Consider the following 24020-nt stretch of genomic DNA (forward strand, 5'->3'; position numbering starts at 1 on the left):
ATCAGAGAGCAGTGCCGGGAAATACAGCAGTGGAACTCCACTGGTCCTGATGCTGGGGATGATTTCAGTGTTTGAACTATGTTAATCTACGTGAGTGTTTCCCATCCTCTCTTCCTCATTTGAGCTAACATCAGCTGCACTCCGAGCCAAGAGATCTTGTTGATGAGTGTCTCTTTGGACCACTAGACCCCAGGTGATTGTGGGATTTGTCAGCACCGGGGTTTATTATTACTTTTTTTTTTTTTTTTTTTTTGATGATTTACACTGCGTTTCCAGGGTGGGAGGATCCTAAAAGCTGACTGTTGGGGTTTTTTGTTTATCTTCTGTCAAGCACGTATCCGATCCTGTTTTCTGCTTCCACTGCTCACTCCTTAAGGTAAGCAGCCTCTTTCTCTGTACAGGGCTGCAGCATCTATTACTGCAGCTTTCCTGCGTGGCAGGTTGTCACAGAGGTACCTAGCCTCATTACACACATCCTGCCTGAATGGGGGAAAAAAAAGAGCTCTGCAGAGAGAAACACAGAGAATAAATGGTCTAGAGGTAATTAGAGCAGATGGTGTTAACATTATGCCGGTCCCCTTTAATTGTACTGCAGACGGTCCTGCAGTAATATGCCAACTTTTAAAGCCTGCCGGTGAGTCCTGCTGACTGGTGCGTAGCCTCGTAGTACTGCAGTATATTGTTACATAATAAAAACAAGTGTGGATGAGTAAGGGGGCAACATGGGAGGGAACTTGAACGAAAACAAAATATTACATATTTCTTAGTGGTTGAATATATCAAAGGTGGGCAGAAAAGGAGACATTTAAACATGAACTGAATTGAAAGTGGATAAAAAACTGTTTAAAATTCATTTTCGTTTGGATATATTTGCCGTGTATCAAGTTTTCAGATGGATGATTTAAGTAATCTTACTATTACAAGCAGGAAGAGGGGAGGCGAAGCCAAATTTGCTGAGGTAGCAAATGTCGTCCACATCAGTCTGCTGAGTTTTCTTAAAGCTCAAATAAATCTCAGTTCTGTTAACCTGTTTCACTGCGGTCCTTTATTTAAACAAAATTAGAAAAACTATTTTATTCCATAACTATACCAGCAAGAAAACAGTGTTAGTATTAATTTGTGCTTGATTATTTAACGATAAACCCCCTAACAGAGAATCATTCTGTAGCAATGCAGACAAAGATATTATTTTATCTCCTCACCTGTATATGTGATAATCTCAAATGGATACAGCATCTTTTGTTTCTTTAATTTCTAATTCATTTATTTAAAACAAATGAATTAGAAAATCTTTAGAAAAGATCCATGGTTGAGCATTATTTTCAGCAGTTATCAGATGACGCAGTGTTTTCTCCATGCTGGGACAATCCATAATGGGTGTTCCTAATAAGAACTTCTTTTTGGTTTCAGATCAGGTTAATTAGGAAGTCAAGGAAACTCCAAAGTGTCTTTGTTCACACAAATAGGCCAGTTGATGAATTTAAGGGCTTTGGCAGATGCCTGACAAGGTCAAAACACATTACCTTCAGATTAAAGTATTTCAAGTTGCTGATTTTATATGAAGGTAGCAAATCATTGTAGACTAAATTTGATAACTTAACCTCAATGTATTTACTAACACAACGGCAAAAGTCACCCCAGATTTAATCAATTACGCCAATAACCCTTTATGTGACAAAACAACACAAAGTAGCATGTAATTATAATGTAAAAAAAAAGGATGCATTGTTTCTTAATATTTCGTTAAAAATGTTTTAAAGTGTATTGGGCATTAATTTCTACTGTATAAAAACTCATTTCAGATGGTGCAAGAAATCTTTATCCGCTTTGGTAGAGAATAAGATGTGTTGTATCCCCACAGCATAATGCTGACAACACAGTGATTCAGCAAAGAGATTCTGTTTTCAGAGTTACGTGCAATGCGTGGTTCTTGGCCACACATTGCAAATTGCATATTGGCAAAAACGTTCAATTGGAGAACCTGTCAATAAATTCTTCTACCTGGATTGTGGGAGTTTTGGAGCTTTTAAATCCACATTATTCTACGTGACCTGTCTGGTCATTTCCTTTGTCATATATTTACATACTGTACATACACAGTTTATAATAAATGAGATCAGAAACAATTGCAATATACAGTACATACATTAATGAGAAACTAGATTTATAAAGCAATGGTAAAATAAAACAAGTCATGGCTTCAGTTTTCACAATAATGTTTAATAATGGTTATATTTATAACATAAATAAATATATAACATAAATATAAATTAACTACTTTAATTCTCTTCTCAAAGATGCCCGTAAAACATTGGGTAAAGGTGGTAACTGATTGTTTTCAAAGTAAACCTTGTATGAGACTAAACGTAAAATACTAAATCACATTTAAGATTGTGCTGTGTTGCTGAGCTACCATTTGCCAACACACTGGGCGGAGATTAGTCATGCAGTTTGGGAGGGAGCGTTTGCTTTCTGGTCAACCCTGCATCTTTCCCAAAGTTTGATTATTTACATCATTGACCTAACAAACGCTGCTTTCCTTAAGCAAGGCATTACCTCAATTGCAGAGCCTGTTATTATTGTTTAAGAGATTAAATGTTCAAATACACCATTACTGGAGTATATTCTTGCAAGCAGAAAGTACATATTACATTTTTTCTTTTATGTACTCCATTGTATTACCAGGTCAGTATATGGGGTATGTAAAAGAATGCATTCCTGGTAATGGTCATATTCTTCTAGCAAAAAACAATGTAAGGAGTATATCTGTTTTTCCAGTAACATTCTAGGTTGGTACTTTCAATAAAAACACCAAAGGGTTCGTTGGAAAAGCTGTGCTCATTAATTTTTAAATATCTACTTTTATATCCTCCCTGTAGTGCAGTAGTAGACTGCTGGACAATCCCAGAAAACCTGTGTGCTCTCCCTCAGCAGACTATAATTCCTCCAACACATGCACGCCTACTGAAGTTGTTAAACTTAATTGTTCAATGAAAATGGAATAAAATAAACAAACACAACTAAATATCTTACATTCCAGACATTCTTCCAAGAGATCACTGATGTTATGATATTGTTGTTTTGTGTATCTTATGAGGGGAATGATGACTGTAGGTTTGTTCATGCTACCAGCTTTACCTGTATGATGCTTTACAGGTGATCTGTCTTACAGAGCTCACGAAAACACACATATCCAATCTAAATGAATGTTTAAGCTGCAAAAGCTTTATATATATTTTGTCAATGTAGGCACACTTGAGGTTTATCAAACTAAAATGATAGGTGGGGCAAGGAGAGCATTTATCAGAAAGGGACCCTTGGTTCTCTGGAGGAGCTGCAGAGATCCACAGCTCAGGAGGGAGAATCGTGTCGTGTTTTCATTAAGTGAAAATTGCCCTAATTATCAGAAGAAAAGGCTTTAATACATACATCTGTGTGGAGCTAATCTATATAATGTGCTTCACTCAGTGATAAAGTTCTTATTTAAAGTGGACCTTTAAATAACTTTCTACCTTTTTGAATGGGTCTGTATAGGCTTTGCAAATGTAGAGAAAAACTGTAAAAATTGAAGTAGTGTGAATGTCTGTCTTGTGTGTTAGCTAAAACCCTTGCAGCAGCATTCTGGACTGACTGCATAAGATCTGTCTTATTCAAAATGATAAAAGGCTGTTACACTTAAGACAAGAAAAAAACAAATCTTGAACATTCATCTCTAATGCTGTTTTTGATACCAGCGTTTGAAGCTTCAAACTATTCCTTAGATGAAAACAACAGCTTATGATTAATTCTCATGAATGGGACTACAATGACACGACACAATCAAAAATATCACATCTTTGGAGGTTTGGTTTGATTGACAAGGTCAAATACACCAAAGAGTTACTTGATATAAGCTATTCAGTTTTGAGGAGCAATAATTAGGGTTTCAGTCTTACTAAGGTTCATCTACAAGAAGTTGTCACAGTCTCTGATCTAACTGAAAAATATTTAGTTTAGTTGACTTAAAAGAACAACTGAATGTCATCAGCATAGGAATTATGTTTCTATGTTGTCATGATGTCATGTTTTTTCCAGAAAAGAAATTAATTATTCTGCCAATACTTTTTAAAGGAAGCTTTGACATAGAAGGAAACTTGGAGATAGGTCTGTAAATTTTAAGTTGAGCTGATCCAAAAATGTCTCATGCTTAATAGAACACGCCTGTTAAAGGTGAAGCATTGTGCAGTTCTACAATACAGCAGCCAGTAGCAGGACAAACCTTGTTAAACACACAGCAGACATAATTTAGGACTGGTAGATTATTTTATTTTGCAGGAAGTAAAGATGAAATGTTAGACGGAGTCACTGATTCAAACGTCTTCAGAGACTGAGAGGATGGAGAGCCAGAAACAAAGTTATGACATACAGTATTGATGGACAAATGTGTCTTATGACATTATTGACCCCTGTCAAAAAATAAAAAAGGATAAAGTCAATACTATCATCTGTAGAGGACTCTTCCGCCTATTCTAAAGAACATTTTGCATTTTAAGATGACTTGTGCTTCTTGATGATCCATAGACTGTAGAGTGAAAAGTGTCCTCAGACACAAACAGCTGAAATAAATATGGACATCGATTTAGCAACATTTATCTCATTATACATCCTTGCACATTATGTACAAAGGTCAGATGGTTTTGAACCTATACACTGACTACCTAAGAAACAAAGAAGTCAATACATTTTTTACAAATCCTGATGGATGCCTGCAGAATTGATGAAGTTGGTCTTTGTGTTCTTGTTCAAGTGAAATCAGTACAGCTCGTTACTCTGAGGGGTTAGGGTGGAGGAGATTTCTGTTTATGACTGGTGCTAGAGAAGCATTGTCAATACCTGTGGCTCAGGTGATGAATTCTCTCTGAACTTAAGTCACTATGTGTGCAACACAATCAAAGAGTCATAAAAGTTTGATCAAGTCTGAGCTTTTTGTGGTCAGCTGGGGGACGGTAAATTAACAGATAATTAAAATGCAGCAGCAAAGTCTACAACATGGGAAAGATACATGGGAGAGGAGAATACAACAACGGAAAACATGAAGTAGTCATGACGCAGAATACGTTTTTCATGGATCTAGAGTTTAAAACTCAAAGTAGTAAAATTACCAATATCAATAATGCAAGGATTTCTGATGTTAGGATGCTTACTGTTTTTGAGTTTTCCCACAACAGACAAAATGTTTATAGATGCTGCAAATATCTATGTGTTTTCAAAAACTAAATCTCCATAGGAAGTTGTACATATGTAAAAAACAGTTGGTGATCAAATGGATGAGCTGGAAACAGAGGTTACTTTCAACCTCATACACTGACTACTGTAAATGCATTTCTGTTTGAATTTCAACTTCATATATTTAAGATATTTTTTTCAACCTCACTGTGCTTGAATAGGGACTGTTTAAGTTTAACCTCAACAATATTTTAAGGGAAAAGATCTATATTTATTAGCAGATCAATTCAGAGTGCTTCAGGGACAACTTAATGTCCTTAAGTACTTGATTAAATTTTATCCATCAGCAGTTTAGTTGGGTTGTGAAGGTACATTTTTGCATAGGTTTTTAAATTATAATAGTATACAACATCTCAGAAGCATATGCCAAATTCTGGATTAATGACTAAAGGTGGTGCTATTTTTCTAATTTGCTGTGGTAGCTTGTTAGGTTGGTTGCTGTCGCAAGATATAATCAGGAACAACTGCTCTATTTAGTTTGAGCTGGTTTGATTTCTGAATTAGAATGCTACAACTAGCAACATGTTAGATCTCAGCTCATAAGAAATACATTGTCCATAGCTGCTGCTCGGTTTTAATTGCTGCTGAGGTGTGTGCATGTTTAAGTTGTGTGTCTGTTGACCTATAGTATCTAACCAGTGCACCACATCCTCACAGTAACAGTAGTCAGGACATAAGGGTTTTTTCCATTGCACCAAAAAGTCAAAATATCTAAGTTCAGAGTTAGAAAAACACAAGCAAAAAAATAATAATTTGATAAATTTAATTCATCGGGACAGCACCTGGAAATCAGGAATAAATAATAATTATCTTAAAAGACAATTAGTCTGTGTTAGTAAATCTGTACACCTGTAACACCCAAGACTGGGTTTACATTTACCTTCATTTCTGCTCATTTTCTTCTATTTTTTTTGTTTGGTTTTTAAAAGAAGATTTTTTTTTATCCAAAGCCTTTTATAATAGTTTTTCGTGGATTATGAAACACATAATAAAAAATCTGCTTCTGAAAGTTTCATGAATATATTCAGTAGTGATTATGTACAGTAGCTTTCTGGAGTAGCAATCTTAAAAACAATATCAAGTTTTGTCAACATAGCAATTGAATCCCACTGAAAAAAAGTGAAAAAGCAAACAACAATCAAAAAATCACACATATAGTACTTTTCGTAACAACCTCTCAAGTGTATACGAAACAATTAAAATTCTTAATTAAAAGTTAAATTCTGAAAGCGATTTATATAAAGCCAACTATAACCATGTGATGCTTCCTATTTACTACTGCAGTGATGACTGACCAGTGAATGGATGCTGACTTAATCATGTGTGAAAGTGCGTGTGGGTTATGTGATGAAAATAAGACTATTTGACGGTCAAATTTAGACAGAAATAAACAATATGACAAAAGAACACAAAGAAATTAGGCTTGAATTTAAGAGTTTGAGGGACTGACTTTTGGAAAACCTCCCTTTTGCAGCGTTCTATTTCTCCGATACTCCCCTGCATTGCAGCACTCCCTGCAGGAGCTGTGAGAGGTGCAGTATTTTCCACATGCCTTTCTGCTGCCTCAGAGGAGACAAGTCTTCTCAGCCCAAACGTTCCTGCACCACTCAGCGCAGGTGCTTGCTGGCTGTAGTTTTTGTGCATGTAGTTATGTCTGCTGATTTGTCATGTAGAGCTCGGAGAGTGGCTGTGTGGTAACTGTGAACAGCATCTGGTTATGAGGGGCCGTTATGATGACAACTCCTGCCCTATTAGCGCAGATTGGGTCCAGGCATAAATGGAACTTGCAACTGAATTATGTAACTTTGTGAAGTCGGGCTGTGTTTCCTGCACAGGCAAAATTACTTTTCATTTGGAATTTTCCGTTGTATTTCTTGTTGATTCATAACTGAATCTGTTATTATGCTCGCTGAAGTATGAAAGTGATTTTTTAAAAAAGTGTTCTCTTGTCCTGCGACAGACTGGCGACCTGTCCAGGGTGTACCCCGCCTCTCGCCCGGAACGTAGCTGGAGATGGGCACCAGCAACCCTCCCAACCCCATTAGGGACAAGGGTGAACAGAAAATGGATGGATGGATGGGTGTTCTCTTGTCACTTTAAACAATGCTACTAAGTGCGTTTGTAATTCAAAAAAGAGTCGTGGAGAAAACACAGATGATAAATGTCTTCAACTTTGCTCTTCCTTCAAGAAAAATAAAGAAATAAATCCTGCTCTGTGATGCAGCAGTTTTACTTGAGATTAATGCCCTCTTCTGGCAGAAAGGGAATATTACATCATAGCCTGAGATGGAACACACCGTGGTATTTCCCCAAAGAGAGCAGAGATAGGGAGGTTTTCAGACAAACAGGGTAAAAGGATGAATGCTAGAACAGAAAAAGGACTTTGTAATGTTCAAAATAACTGCTGTTAAGACATGTCTATAGATGCACCTGAGCCAATCAGAGCCAGTTTTCTTTGATTGGCTCTGACCCATAGGTCAGGGGGCTGATAAATATAAATTTCTTTCTTAATAATTAAGAAAGGCATCAAAATTAATTTGGATTTTATTTATTTATTAAATCTAGTACCTCCATCTAATCATCATCTATTCTATCTAATCCAAGATAATCATTCAAAATCAAATAAGCAGACTTAAAAGGAAACATCAAGCCAGTATTCCAGGCCAGGGAAAAATAGACATGTGCATCACTGGGTATGTTGGATGTTAAGCATTTATTTTTGAGGTTGAAAACAAATGAAAACAGTCAATAATTTGCCACAGTCAAACTTAATTTCAGTTTTTAACATTTGTACAGTTAGTTTATAAGATTGTCGGTCACAGATACAGTGCTTCACAAATTACTTGTTTTATCTGAACACTGGCTGCTCAATTTAGCTTAAATTGTGATTCCTCTGATTGACTGACTTTTCAGCTGTTTTGCATCATGACACAGAGATGTCTCTATGGAGAGTTAAATCATATTCCTAAGACCAATTGTTACAATCCAGTTAATTACATCAGCTTGATGTAATGCCATTAGTAGGGCTGGTGTTGCAAAGTCTGTAGGCCTTCGGAGTTCATCAGCGTTCCTGATGGATATTTTGCTTGTTTTCATTGCTCATTTCTATAAACTTTAGCCGTGCTCAGATGCCCCTCAGCCCAGGGCTTGTGCTTATTGATCTCTTACAACTGCCCTCCAATCCCAGACAAAAGTGGTATGCTGCAATCAGCTGTGTGAGCAGCATCACAAATGAGGCTGGGGGAAAGCAGAGATGGATGGGGAGAAAGAGGTAAAGAGGTTGCGTGCATAAGTACATAGAGGCTAAATAAGAGTAGAAGTGGGGAGGTGTGTGACGGGAGCAAGGAATATGGGTGAGATTGTGAGCATTGGACAGAGGAGGAGGAAGAAGAGGAGGAGGAGGTGTGTTGCTGCAGTGGAGAGAAGTGAGAGGAGACTGCAGTCTCTGTTAATGGGAGAGATCAGACTATGTTACCACAGCTCTGAGGAACTGGATCCCAAACTCTCATTGAATGGGCCACTTCACAGGGGGAATACCTCATCTAACTGGTGAGTTGTCTTTTGAACAGCATTGTTCACTCGATTTGATTTAATACGGTAGCAACGCATGACATGAATGTAATCAGAATGTAGAAAATAGTTTATGTGATTCAAAAGTATTCATGTATGATTGCATTCGCCGTACTTGAGCATTTTTATCAATGACGACGTGGCAGAGCGTTATTCTTTCCTCCACTGAGTGACGCTGACTTGTGATCACAGATAGTGATCACAAGTGAAAACATAGGAAGGTATAGAGTGAGTGATAATGAAACAGAGAAAAGGGAGTAGGGCCAAAACAAATGAAGAAGGATATAACTTCTCTTGATGTATGCTTTTTGTAATCAAATTTTTAAAAGCTTGTGATTTAAGTGATAGAAATTCTCAAAACTGAATATCCCTGGTCTTCCTTGCTTGTTTACTAAATGTCAAAGGTGATGTTTTTATGGTGGATGTACACTGAAGATACAAAATATGTTTAGAAAGAAGTTGGTTTGAATCTGGAACTCCATTCATAACCTTGAGACAAAACAGCTTAGTGACAGAACTCTGTATTCACATCATCTCCATGCTCACTGTTTGAGCACTGATTTGTGTTCTGGCCTTAATCCAGGTGGTTATTTGACAGGCTGGTCACCTCAGCTATAGGCAGGTTGTGAGCAATTCTGGGTTGCTGATGGAAACTGTCAGGATTGCTTAGCAACAATGATCTGTGAGCCCAAATCACATGTCCATACTGTACAGAAAACAAATATGAATTATGGAATGATTCATCCATTGTTGTGAGAGATACTTTACACAGAAATACACATTTTGGGAATGCAATACCTATTGATTCCTGGCCAGTAAAGCGATAAAGCGGAAGCACCGCTATGATTGTTTTTAGCATGCAGATGGTTCACTTTATATTGCTGATTTGATGTCCTCCGACACCACACTGCTTCTGTCAACACTCATTAACTTAAATGAAGCACTCTGAGAATACAACAGAAATAAATGTATAATAGAAATAACCTTTACTGTCCCTCAGTGGGGAAATTCAGAAAAGTGGTTAGGCAATTTGAATCACAAGAAAGTTAGAGTACTCACTTTCTATATGTCATTAAATGAGCAGAAAACTTTCCTTTGATGTGATGGAAACTATTTCTGGAAGATTCCTAAGGATTGAAACATTCTTAGAGCTTAAATTATGTACACTCATTCACACATTCAACCCCATGTGGTCAAATTCTAACACAGTATTTATTTTTTTCAATTTTGTCTCTTTTCCCATTTGGTTGCACCTATCTGTCAAAAAATGTTTGTTCACGATCATCATTTTAAGTTATCTTCTAATTGTCAATTCCATTTATTGATTACATTGTTTTTGATTTGTCATCTACTCATGTGTTATTTATTTTCCCTCATGATCATTTAACCTTATGTTTCCACACAGTCAGTCTTGGCAGCATGACATTTGCTGGAAAAAGTGAAACTGAGATGAAGAACGGCCTCTACCAGGTGTTTTTTTGCAATTCTGCAAGATCATTTCCTTCGTTTGTCAGAGAATGTTCTGACCTATGAACTGTGTAGCTCATTGCATTTTCTCCTTGCTGCCAAGTAAGTAAAAAATCTAAAAGAAACTTTGTAGCTCTTGTGATTTCTGTCTCAGTTGGGGTCTTCATAGCAAACAGATCTTCATAGCACTATTAAATACAGTTACTTTTACAATCACATAAATTTCAATAACGTCTTTAGGATCATTATCAGAAAACAAAACAAAGAATGCATTTTCTTTGTGCTTGCTTGAATATGTATTATTTTAAAATTGTTGCAATTTACCTCTGGGCAGTATTGCTCAAGAATAAATTGCCAGTTATTCTTCACTGCTTGGTTGGGCTTGTGGTGAGCACGAAAGCTGAAAAGTGGAATCCACATCATATTGTTCAGATATGATGTGGATGCCACGTAGTAAATGTCAATAGTAAATGTCCTTACTATTGAGAAATAAGGGCATTTCTTAATAGTAGTTAAAAGGCCATTTTATTTGTGAATGACCACCAAAAAAAGAAACAACTGCTTAGTTTGCACCAAGTACTTCCTCTTGATTGTCTTCATTACCTCTGGTTTTAATTAAAGAACCGTGATGCAGCAAGATACTCTGTTATCTGAAGCTGTATTTTTTGCAGTGCAACTAAACAATGATTCTCAATTAGACAGCCGAACCCTGGCACCTTCAGACTCAGCAGCATGTTTTAATAGAGTATCACTGTCACAAACTGGCATGCCCAAAGAGAATTAATAATAATGGAAGACTTACTACAGGTTGGGAGGAAAGTTAATTTTGTCAGCTGTTAGGTTGTCCCAGTAAGACCAATCAGATCTTGTCATTTTGCAGCACAATCATTTTATATTAACATGTCACAGACTCCATTCAAGAGTAGCCCCACGTTAGTGTGTGCTTCTTGAGGCTGCCACCCATCCATCACCAGCTGGTTAATTAATTGCGGAGTCTTTACAATTTTAAAGATGTTTCTGGATTTAGAGTCAAAATATTCTGATATGTTTTCTGACATAAAACTAATCAGAACTGAACAGCTTGCACGCAATAAAACTGATACACATATTTCCATGTGATAAAGGTTTCTTACTAAAACTAAACACAAAACACACAAAATTATATTTTAGTAAAAAATAAGATCTATACTTTTAACTCAAAGACAACTGTGTTGAATATTTCACCACATAGAAATTAGAAATTGTTGACACCATTAGCAGGTCCTTAGGTTTAGCATAACAGGAATGTCTTCCCTTTGCTCATCCTCAGAAAATAAAATATTTGGTTTTCAAAACTAAATCAGATCAAGAACATAATAAAGTCAAAACGTTTCTAAACTCGGTGGCTTTAAAGAAAAAAATGTGCATTGTTTTTATGCTGTGAAATAACATTTCCTTGGTTGTTTCAAGGAAATTCCACAGTTTTTCAATTTAATGATTTGGTTTCTTTTTGCAGCCCCTCTTCTGATGTTCTTTGAAATTTGATGTATGAGGTAAAAAATCAATATGTGTTGACAAACCTGTCAACATAATTTATTTTAAACTAAAACATTGAATGTAAAAATTATCACGAAATGCAGAAACTGGACCAAACAACAATATCACAATATAGGGTAATGTTTTTGATTTCCATTTTTAATTTGTAAATCTATAGCCACCACATGTCACTGATTTACACTTATATGTTCAGTAAAATGAATCCACATGCTTCTGTTTCATTCACATTGTTTCTAAAATTAAGTGTGGATCACAACTAAAAGCAAGAAAAGATTAAGTGACCCAAGAAAAACAGAAAAAAAGAAAACAGCTGGGATTCAGTCTGCCATCCATTGGGATGGAGAAAATGCTGTTTGACTTACTATCTGAGATTTAAAGTTAATTTATTTACAAATTTCCATTCTTGACAATGGTATATACCAGGGGGTTTAAAATCCAGACATCCTGTAACTTTTACATGTGTTCCTGGTTGAATACACCTGAATCAATGGCTGGATCACTTTCTCTGCCAAGTTATCCAGAGTTCTGTTAATGACCTCATTATTTGAATCAGGTGTGTTGAAGCAGAAATGCGTATAAAAGTTGTTTGACATCAGATCTCAAACCCTGCATTTCAAGACCTCTGTTATACATTATAGCTATGTGATTGTGCATGCATGCATTGTGGTGCATTTTCTAATAAGTAGAAATGTAACTACTTTTTTTTTTGCAATTGATAATCTTTTAAAATTGAAGCATTTTATGGCATTGTAATTTTTTAAAAATAACATCAGAAGAATTATTTTACATGCTGGAGCTAAAATTAACATTACTGGTTCTGCTGTGGATAGGATTCACCCTGTGGAACATGAAAGACTAATGCAGGGAGGGGTGTTAAATTGGCTCTAGAAATTGAGAAGACAAAACAAAATCAGTGAAATTTTTTTGTGACAGTTGCTATCAAGATGGATAAAAAACAATGTGTGCTACAGTTCTTTGACTTGTTCCCTATATTTAGATTCATTATAGCTTTCCTTTCCAATGCAAATGTTATGATAAAAGACTTTGAAGCTGAAAAGTTGGAACCCGTTCAACACAGACAAATGCATTTATTTTCTCAAAGGTTTACAAAATACACCTTTAATCCTTTTGCCACTATGTACATAAATGATTTCTTTGCTTATTGTATGTGTTTCAGGGACACGAAAGCCCCTAGTCTTTCACAATGAAGTTCAACTTGTTCAGACAGCCTCAGGCTGTTGCCGCTGCAGAGCCGACAAGTGCCACCACTGTGACAATGGCTCCCTCCCCGGTCTCAGCCTCCACCTCTGCACCAGATACTTCAGGCTCCAACAACACAGAGATCAGCAAGAATGACATGTTTGAGGAGATTAAAAGCAAATTCTTAAATGAAATCGATAAAATCCCACGTAAGTCACACTACATAGGCATAAAAGTATAAAAGTTTACAATCTAATTCTAATTTTGCACCTTTGCTTTTTGAACCAGTTCCTCCATGGGCTTTGATTGCTATCGCTGTGGTGGCAGCATTGCTCGTCCTCACTTGTTGTTTCTGCATAATCAAAAAATGCTGCTGCAAGAAGAAGAAGAACAAGAAAGGAAAGAAGGGCAAGGATGGTTTTAACATGAAGAACATGCAGGGTGGTGAGGTATGACGGATCGAGCTTCCTGGACCCCTGAAAGTCAGGCTAGCATTAAGTTGGGATCTTCCTTCTTTCTTATCCATTTCACTTTATTAAGTTTACTCTTGTAAATTCTGAATTTTATGGCACGGAATAAGACTGGCTAACTCCGTTTGATTTTTCACCAGCAGCTCTTTTAAGCCAGGCAATAGAGGACACAAGGAGAGCTCTCGTCCCCTCCGTTTAATTGATGTTGTGTTGTTGTTTTATAATGTGACGTACTCCATTGTGACCTCATGGTGAAAAATGACACACGTTATTTATAGATGGCAAAGAATAGGGGACACCATGTGGAGAAATTTTGTTTGGTTAGCCATAAAAATAAATCCTTAACTTAAAAAGAGGACAAATGAGCTTATATCACCAGTTCTTTGTGATCCATTAACTTTGATTTAGCAGTCAGATTTGTCTACAGTCCTCATATCAAGTGTGTCATTTCTCCTTCTAACTGTGGTTGTGGTGGTTTTGATTGCCTCTTTCCTTGTTGTGTGTTTGGTGTCTTGTGAGTTGAATCTCTTCCTCTCTCTGCTCTCCTCCTTTTTTTTCGCTTTGTGTCTGTCTTATGTGTGCCTCGTGTTTCTTGACTGTGGTGGACCCCTGCTCTACGGTAGGTGGATAGCTCGTGTGGATACCTTCTGCCTCAGGGGCAGAGGTGGGTTTCATGGAATGAAAGTCGTAGCTTCCTTTGCTGCCGTTGTCTCCCTCTTTTTGTTGTGTTAATTCTGTTATGATAGCCTGAGAATGTAATGATGGGAAAGCTATGATGTCCTCCATAAGCCCGGGAGAGGAGAGTCTAACCATCTAACACATTGTTCGTTGGACAATGTAACTGTAACTCACAAAATGATGTGCAAGACACCGTTAACACTATTAATCTGTGCATGTGATGAAGGGCATGGTTGGTTGTTTGGGAGACATGGAAATGGTGCTGATGAAACTGCATGACAAGCTGTTCAAAAAACCTTTGATGCTGATTCTCATAGAGACAGGAGGATGTGAAGACATCTAATGGTAACTTTGACAAGAATGCTTCTAATCGGTCACAAAAATAACTTTGCAGCAATTTTTTTTTTAGCAGTTTATTGTGATAAAGATGAGGCATTTTTAGCCACATAAGTAATGAGTTAAGCAAGAACTGAAGGTGCTTCAAGCTTGGTATATATTCTAAATCTTGAATGAATGAGAGGAGTATAATCCTGCCTTATTTCAGGGCCTAATAATCTTCAATTTGTTTCACTTTTACATTTCTAAAAACCATGAACATGTATAGAGTCTTTATTTTTTCTTGTTCACAGTGGGTTTCAGACTTTCACTTAAGTTAATACCTTCAATAATATTAATCGTAGTCTGTTCCAGAGTGTCACCTATACAACCATCTTTTTATGGAAGTTAAACATGGATGTTGGCAGTTCTTTTGGAAGTTTTCTAGTTGACTGTTTTCCGTATCTGGAATTATAAAATGACTGATTTACCACACTTAGAAGATGCTATTACCTTTTTTTGTTAATCTGATCGTATCGTTCACTTTCACTACAACAGTTAACTAAATGGCTGAAGTTTAAATGAAACAGATTTTCTTCAAAATATTCAGCAATATTTCTCACTCCTATTGTAGTATGTCCATCTGTGTGATTTTATCCATCCTAGATGGGATTAAGTCCTGGGAGTCTATTACATTTTACTGATAAAACCTGAACAATCTATTAATTACTCAAACCATTTAATTATGGCCATGAGAAAATGTTCTGAAACTTGTGTGCTTCAGAATTAACTAGAATAGCATATCCAGGTTTCTAAAGACATTTCCAGTGCATATCTGAGTCTCTAAAAGTAGGCTTAACTGTCAGGTAACGCTAATCCAGTCACAATTTATATAAATGTTTGTGATTAAGACAACATGTGTACATGGTTTCTAGAAATTGGCTATGTTTACTTTGGCTGCTATACATCTTTTTGAAAAGTTTAGCATATGAAATATAAAGCTCAGAATATCCTGTTTGCCTTTATAACATGCACTGGTAATGCTGTTGTAAGCTAGTTCCTTTGGGGTTTATTTAAAAGTGCTCCACCCTGTTCATCTGGTAATATCTAAAATTTTACAAACTGGAGAACTCTATTTTTTCTGAGTTCAGTGAAAGGTTGTTGCATTTTTTCTACCCCCATTAGTGGAACTAGCATGCAAAAACTCCACTGATTCTGGCTGTCACCGTCCTGCCCAAGCATGTCAAAAGAGTTACCCACTGGACCAAAAACACTGAGAGGATGAGGAGTGAAGGGCTAAAAAAGTAGACACACATTTGTAATCAACAAAATTTTTTTTTTCCACTTTGAAACTATAAGTCCTTTATTTTGATCATGAGGACTTGAGCAAGTAAGTCCTAACCAAAACATGTATCTCCCATGTAAAAACTCCTGGAGCTCCAGTGTCTGTGGCATGCTGATGGTTATGGGGCATCCCTGTGTTGCAAATCTGAGTTTAATAGTATTTCATTCAGTGTTTTATCTTGTCACTTTCACACAATAGAAACAACAGGACGACGATGATGAAGAAGAAGGAGAGACCGGAATGACAGAGGAGGAAAAAGAGGAGGAGGAGAAAGAACAAGAAAAACTGGGAAAACTCCAGTACTCCATAGATTATGACTTTGAGAACACTAAGGTATGTATGTGATTGTCACTTCTGAATTCACTATGCAATCTAAGAACGGGCAAATAATTTTTTCAGTAGTTTCTAGTTGTTCACATTTAATGAAGATCTACATTAGGTGAATGACTATATCATGTTATAGATTTTGACGGGGTCAATGACATACAAAAACAGTCGAGTTACTACAAAGAGAAGAAAAACAACCGCTCTGTGTTTATCACTTCTCTTCTTCGTGTCATAAACAGCTGACAGTTGGCATTCTTCAAGCTGCAGATCTCATGTCAATGGACTCCGGTGGAACCTCTGATCCTTATGTCAGGGTCCTTCTCTTCCCTGACAAGAAGAAGAAGTTTGACACAAAGGTGCACAAGAAAACTCTGAATCCTGTCTTCAATGAGACATTTGTTTTCAAGGTAAGTTTTCTATGGTTTGATAACATGCAACAGCAAGAAGACACTGGCTGAGTTTACAGAGTTAGTATTTCTATACAGAAACTGTCTTGCCAAACTGTCCCCTCATTATCAGAAATGCTCTTAGATCCCTGAGCCCGTTTCAGCTTTCTCTGCTGTATTTACTAACGGCCCCCGCAGTGTAGCGTTAGGACATGCTGGCAGCTAAACCAATTTGCAAATTCAAAACGAATAAAAGCACAGCTGGAATCAAAACGCTCGGTCTTTCAGGGGCAAAAAACAAAATGACCAGTGGCACAATTTTTGTTTTTCTCCGACAACTTCAGAGAGCCAAAATAATTCACTTTTTGTGCATAAAACTGCTACGCGCACAGACACAATTTTTTCTTCCTCATATTAATTTTTAACTAATGTATTTTTGCTGAGTACATTTGAGAATGCCATTACTTATTCTGTACTAAGTCATTTGTTATTTTCATGTGTATTTTCAGTTTTCTTAATTTATTGATTTATTGACATGACATTTGGTAAAGTACACATAATATGAATTTTGACCACATTAACATTTATTTCTTGAACCCTACAGAAAAAAAGGAGAGATAACTGCTTTGAAACCTGCACTGTTTCTTTTACTCAGGTGCCCTATGAGGAACTGGGTGGTAAGATCCTGATGATGTCAGTGTACGACTATGACAGATTTTCCAAACATGACGTCATTGGGGAAGTGAAGATTCCCATGAATACCATTGACCTCGGACGTCCTATTGAAGAATGGCGGGACCTTGAGAGCGCCGACCAAGAGGAGGTGGGTTTCTGGATATTAAACTTTTATAAGAGGCTTTTTTAAAACCGTGGCCATGATCATTATATATTCTGCTTTCAATAATCATCTAAAATGTCAAAATATGAAACAGAGTGCTTCTGTTAATGCAAGTATTAGGAACAACTCACAAAATGCTGATGCAAATAATAAAATAATCTTCTCTATTACACCATGAATTGTTTAAATTAGGTCCCATTTGAGTCTATCTGCTTTCAATCTTTACATGCAAATATGCTGCAAAAACCCACTAGTGTTACAAAAACAGATGTACAGTCACTGGTGAAAGCTTCACACAGCAGAACATTTATGATGCACTTTAGCAGTTTATTTGAATTTATTTTTTAAAGAGTGTGTTTATTTTAGAAAATGATTTGTCTTACAGATTAATCCAAATGTAGAAAATGTTTTTTTTATTTAATAGCATGTTAATACAAAATATTATATTTTGTATTAAGTCTTTGCCAGGCAACCTACAGTTTTACAACACTTACATCTTAATAATAGTCTGAATATTTAAATTAAACAAAAACCTAAAGAGATTAAACTTAAGCTAGAATAGCAGGAACAAAATTAAAGAACAATAAATATACCTTAAATGTTTGGATGGGCGACAGAGTACAACAAAAGTTTGCGCTATAAAATAATACAGGAAGTAAATTTTACCAGATAAACTATGGAAAAACTATGGGGGAAACTAAATCGAATGCAAAAAATTAACTACATAGCACTACTATACACAAGTAAAGAGAGAAGTTTGAGCAGGACAGAATTTCAGTTCAAACAACAAAAGTCAAAAGAAAATCCAGACAAGAGAGAGACAGTTATATTTAAATGAGCTTGTTATAAACTTGCAGTTTGTAGTTTTCTGATGCGTGTGTCTGCTTGTCATTATTCTTTTCTTGTCGGTGGCTGTTCAGCCTGAGAAACTTGGAGACATCTGCATCTCCCTCCGTTATGTCCCCACTGCTGGAAAACTCACAGTCTGCATCCTGGAGGCAAAGAATCTGAAGAAGATGGATGCCTGTGGCTTGTCTGGTAAACCTATTTTTGGATTACTGCAAATTACTGGGAATGATACAGATTGATTAGATGTTGTAGATGTTTTCCCTCTTTAAATAGGACACAAATAAAATGAGTCACAGTGTAAGAGCGCACAGGATCTTGACCTGTGATTTTGAGAAATCTTTAACTTTTTCTTTTTAAGTAGTTTAAACATAATTTTAAAAGTATATTAGGTCACAATAAAAATACTCTATGATATTAAAACAACATTTCTTTTCAGTAAGTTGGAAATAATTATCTCCTTCATCCAGATCCCTATGTGAAAATCCAGCTACTGCAGGGAGGAAAGCGTCTTAAGAAAAAGAAGACAACTGTGAAGAAGAACACCCTGAATCCGTATTACAATGAATCATTCAGCTTTGAAATCCCACTGGAACAGATGCAGGTACAGTTAAACTCAAATATGATATTCTGAATTCCATTGAGATAAATGTTTTAAAATATATATTTCAGTTTCAATTATGAGTTGGCTTAAAGTGAAATGTTTGCATTTAGTTCTTTTAATCTAGCTTAACTGTCATGTTATTCACAGCAGAGTTTTGGAGTTTGTTTTTAAAGTATACTGCTCAAAAAAATAAAGGGAACACTTAAACAACACAATATAACTCCAAGTACATCAAACTTCTGTGAAATCAAACTGTCCACTTAGGAAGCAACACTGATTGACAATCAATGTCACCTGCTGTTGTGCAAATGGAACTTTGTACAGAACAAAGTATTCAATGAGAATATTTCTTTCATTCAGATCTAGGATGTGTTATTTGAGTGTTCCCTTTATTTTTTTGAGCAGTGTATATTTTTCTTAACTAAAGAGGCAAATAGCTTTTAGATTGTAGTGTCCAAAGTACCAAGAAATTACTTTTGATACACAAACTTTATCATATTTAAAAGTCATTAGCTGATTACTAAAGAAAATTGGCATTCAACAAGAACATTTTTATTTCTAAAAGTTTGACTTTGTTCAGTCCAGGGCAAAGCTTATAGGCAATGTCTGTCCCAGTGGCAATCTAAATGGATATAAACATTTATAAAGGGGGTTATTATGTATTTTCCAAGTACATAGTGCCATTTTGTAGGACAATCAAGAAACTACGTTATCTTTAGTTGTTATGAGAATGCTGTATATGTTAAAAACAACTTAGAAAATATTTGACTTCACATCATAGTCATATCAGTCACCTTGAAATTGGCCTCTGTCTCCTCAAGAACTTCCTGGCCTTTCCAAATCTCCCCCTTCCGCACATCGTCACAACAAAGCTTCTTCATGTCCTCCCCTGATGCCGTTTGCAACCAATCTTGGCGGCGAGGTGTGCAGTTCCACCAGGTGTTTGCTAATTACTGCTGCAACTTGTCTGGTGGATCAGTGTGGGGTAGGAGCAGGAGCTCTGTGGGGAAGGAGCTTGGCTGGGGGCTGAAGCACCAAGGCAGAGCTTTGGTTAAATAGGCGCTTAGATCAACCCCAAATGGATGGCATAGGAGGTTCAAGCATTTCTCAAATGATGTAATAACATTTTAATGTGATATAAAGCTAAAAAATAAAAAAGTCAATTTTGCATAATAGTCTCTCTTTAATCTGGAGTAGTAGTTTGAGCTACAAAATATATTGCTAAGAAACACTTAGGCTCAACGCTAAAAGTAAAACATATATATTGAAGTCCAACTACTGTTAAACACATTTCTTGTTTCTCCCTTCCCTTCTCTCTCAGAAAATCTTGGTAGTTATCACAGTGTTTGATTATGACAAGATAGGTAAGAACGATGCCATTGGGAAGATCTTTGTTGGTAGCAAGGCTACCAGCTTGGGTCTTAAGCACTGGTCAGACATGCTGGCTAATCCGCGCCGCCCCATCGCCCAGTGGCACCCATTGCAGCCAGAGGAGGATATTGATGGTCAGCTTGCAGCGCTGGCAGCAAAGAAGTAACAAGCCTCATCAACCAGCTATTGCTCTTACTCGGAAAATCATCCCTTCTTTGCATGAATCCTATGACTTATCAAATGACTACTTGTCATAAATCTTGCTCAGCAAAAAAGAAACATCTTAGGATAACGTCGTATACACAGTTAAGTTGATGGAAACTCTTTTCAAGCATCCAATCTCAGTTTGTGGCAAGAAAATAGTGATGAGTTATTGGGTCAGTAGTTCATGAATGATCAGTTTTTGGTCTTTTTTGCTCTAAAGAAGCTGATTTACAGGGTGCTGAAAATGGGTGAAAATAATGTTAAAGACAATGCTGGATCAAAAGCTTTAGTTTAGTTTATGGAGCATGCTTTACTTACCTCCCCTCTACTCTGCGCACAGCATACCTAGTATTGTATGTTGCTTATAAGTGTGCTATGCCCTGCAATAGAAAGTGTGATAGTGTGGAGCAAAGGGCTGGTTTGCATCCATTAGCATTAATAGATTTATTTAGAATGAATCCGGTTGAGGTCACTGAGTACAGCAAATAGTGCTGCAGTTTTTTTTTGAGATTTTTATGTCAACATTTAATACGCAAGGCAATTCACCACTCTTAACAAGAATGACAAGAGAATTGACATTTTTTGTTCGTTTGTTTTGCCATAAAGACACCTCTATGCATTTAGGATAAACACACAGATGGCAGATCAGACGCAAAATGGGAAAATGAGTGTGCCTTCCTGGTGAATAAATGTTGAGACATGCATTGTTTATGTCCTAGAGGCTGAGCCTTATTGAAAAGTTTTGAAGGCGCCATCTGAATTAAGGCTTGAGCTGTGCCGACCATCCATCCATCCATTTTCTGTACACCCTTGTCCCTAATGGGGTTGGGAGGGGTGCCGGTGCCTATCTCCATGGGTATAAAAAATTCTTATCTATGAAAGAATACAGACACCAGAGAGATTACCACTTATGCTCAAATACATTTGGCTTATTTTCAAATGCTGCTTTTGCAAACTTGTTTTATTTTGTTGTCCTTTTTTTTTTGTCTTTGGTTGATGTGTTGTACTTTAACCTACACCCTGTCAAAAGCAAAATGTTTTCATATAGAAGGGGATTAGAAACGTAAAATATAGCCTCTTTTTTAAATGAATGTGAATTTGTGTGTAAAATTCAACTTTGTAGGCTATTAACATGGTGACTGCTGCATCATACAGTGCACATATCCTTGTCCTAAACCAAAAAGAGCTGCAGATTTTAGCATTCATCATGCTTCACAGCAAAATATGCTAATGGAGATGCTCAGTCAGAATCTTTATTAACAGCTTATCATAGAGAAGCTAAGTCTGTGTTAATCTACAGAGGTCTGACCCCCCTGCCAAAGTACTTCTAATACAACATTGTGTGTATTAATCATTACAAAAACTAATTTTGAAATTTTAAAACCAGTGAATTTTTAATAATAAACTATTTTACATAATGACATTTAATGAATTAGGTCCAATATCCTGTTTTCTTCCCAGCTGAAAATATGAAGTTGTGTAGTATTAAAAGTGTTCTCCTTCAAACAACTGTCAGATATAAACATTTAGCAAAATGGATAAATACATAAGAAAAATAGTATATGTTTAGACTTAGTAGTTTAGTGATTTCAATATTAAATTCCAAAAACACAGTAGGAGAGTTCAGTTGATTTGAACTGTTTCTTTAGAAGAATTTTGTTTTTATATTTGAATTATTTAAATAATGTTGACCAGCAGAGTGCAATTGAGTTCATCCACAGTGCTTCCATCTGCTGCAGAAATTATGCATTATGCCTAGCTGTTAATAGTCTACAGCATGTAATTACAAGACGATGTAAATATTAGCATGTTTTAAAGAGAATCTATAACTATGATGTGTATGTGTGTGTTTGTGTTCAGTGTACTTTTTGATAATAAAATGGAGTAAAAACAAACGTATGCACTGACTGAAAAGTGTATGTATTTTTTCCTCACTGAGACTGAGTGTATGATTGAATAATCTGATTTAATAGGTTAACAGTGTGTTTGTTTTGTGTAATAATTGTTCAAACTTCCAAAGTTTAAAAATAAATACTGCATGAATGTGTTTTATTTCCATTGTTTTATGTGTGTTATAATATATTCTGACTGAAAATCAGTTAATGTTCATTTCTAATAGCACTGTGTGTTTGTCACTAAGCAGTAGACTGTATATATTTTAAACCCCTTTGCCCCAGTGTACCCCTAAGTGTTTCCATTGTTCATTCCTGCCAAATGAAAGTCAGACACAGAAAAAAAGTCTTGTAGCTCCTTATCCCACATTAATCTACCTAACCTTCTGTTTTGGGTTTGAATATTACATAATATTATTCATTTTGTATTCCTAATACAATGTTTGGTTCTGTTAAAGATTATCACATCATATTGGTCTGGCTGTTCTCTTGCTCAGCATGAGTCTTCTCATCTCAAATACCACTCTCTGAATGAAAAGCCTGTTTTCTAATGGTTTGCAATGAGATGAGATGGTGTTGCTCCATTTTTGCATGCTTTGATTTGTGTCTCTCCAATTATTTTCTGTTGTTTTTTTTTCAAACTTCACTAGTCTTGCTCATTGAGATATATATTTTAATAACAATTAGACTATCTCTATTCATCTAAGGAACAAAGAGAATGATACAATGTTAATTTGCAAGTTGCTTCTTTGTGAAGAGACACCTCATTAGAAGCGTCTCTAATATGTGTCAACGCTATTTCCTTCATTTTATCTTGCATTTCTTAAGACCAAAATTGTATAATTAGGTTCCATTGCTCAAAATGCAGACAACAAAATCCCATGTCTTCCTGCGTCTCTCAAGCACAGAGCAGACCCAAACATTCACAATGCAATACTGCCAACATTCTTTTCAGATTCGACCATTTTCTGTCAGCATAACATCCAACACAGAACTTACCATCAAGCATAGACAAGGGGAATCCTTGTTTCTCTTCACTCTTGCTTTGGTCTACTGTAGAAGAGTAATAATAGATGTGCCTTTTTGTGACATGCATGATTTTGTTTAATTGAAAAGTCATTTTTGCAGTAACAGAAAGACTAAAAGAAACGCGTAAAAATGAATTAACTCAAGTAGATAATAAAACTCAAGGAAGAAAGGACATACCTGTGTGTTGTCAAACTGTAATCACAGCAAATAAAAACGTTTTGTGTATCAGCGTCTTGTGTGGTGTGGAGAGACATATCAAGAGTGCATTTCAACTCATGGTCAGTAGGTGACAGTGTTGAATAGTTTTCTTTCATGAACTCAAAGCAGGCAAGCAGAACTTACTGACAAAACAGGCAGTATATCTCACATTCTTACTATGAGGACTTAGTAGTGATCAGAGTTTAGGTAGATAAATATATATAATAGAGTCACTGTGTAAAATAGTGATCATTAACAGAAATGCAGATGCAAATTATGTCAACTGCATTTAAATCCACAATAAAGCTCCTAAATCAAAGATAATACAAAATAATATAACTTCTCCCTTTCCAGCAGTCTTTGATTTTAAGAAAAATGACATTTAATATAAAATACTAGCCATAATATGTTAATTTACACAAATTGCTCAGACACAAAAACATGTGCTTTAAATTTATTTTCCGTCAATAAGTTTTCTC

At 36.1% G+C, this 24020-nt stretch overlaps 1 protein-coding gene across 6 annotated transcripts; it reads left to right on the forward strand.

Annotated features, from left to right (window-relative positions):
* Positions 1-23568, forward strand: LOC114135702 (synaptotagmin-2-like). Of its 6 annotated transcripts, none has more exons than XM_028003210.1 (10): positions 1-193; positions 277-376; positions 13016-13247; positions 13327-13487; positions 16045-16179; positions 16413-16580; positions 17215-17382; positions 18318-18435; positions 18714-18847; positions 20169-20384. In XM_028003210.1, the coding sequence occupies exons 3-10, from the start codon at positions 13043-13045 to the stop codon at positions 20382-20384; spliced, it is 1305 nt and encodes a 434-aa protein (XP_027859011.1). In that variant the 5' UTR covers positions 1-193; positions 277-376; positions 13016-13042. The 6 variants fall into 6 exon arrangements, with proteins under 6 accessions (XP_027859011.1, XP_027859012.1, XP_027859017.1 ...); XM_028003211.1 differs by having other exon boundaries at positions 332-376; XM_028003216.1 differs by having other exon boundaries at positions 1-376; positions 16054-16179.
* The last annotated feature ends 452 nt before the right edge of the window (positions 23569-24020 follow it).

Source organism: Xiphophorus couchianus, chromosome 20 (genome assembly GCF_001444195.1).
Source record: "Xiphophorus couchianus chromosome 20, X_couchianus-1.0, whole genome shotgun sequence".
In the NCBI taxonomy this organism is placed as follows: Eukaryota; Metazoa; Chordata; class Actinopteri; order Cyprinodontiformes; family Poeciliidae; genus Xiphophorus; species Xiphophorus couchianus.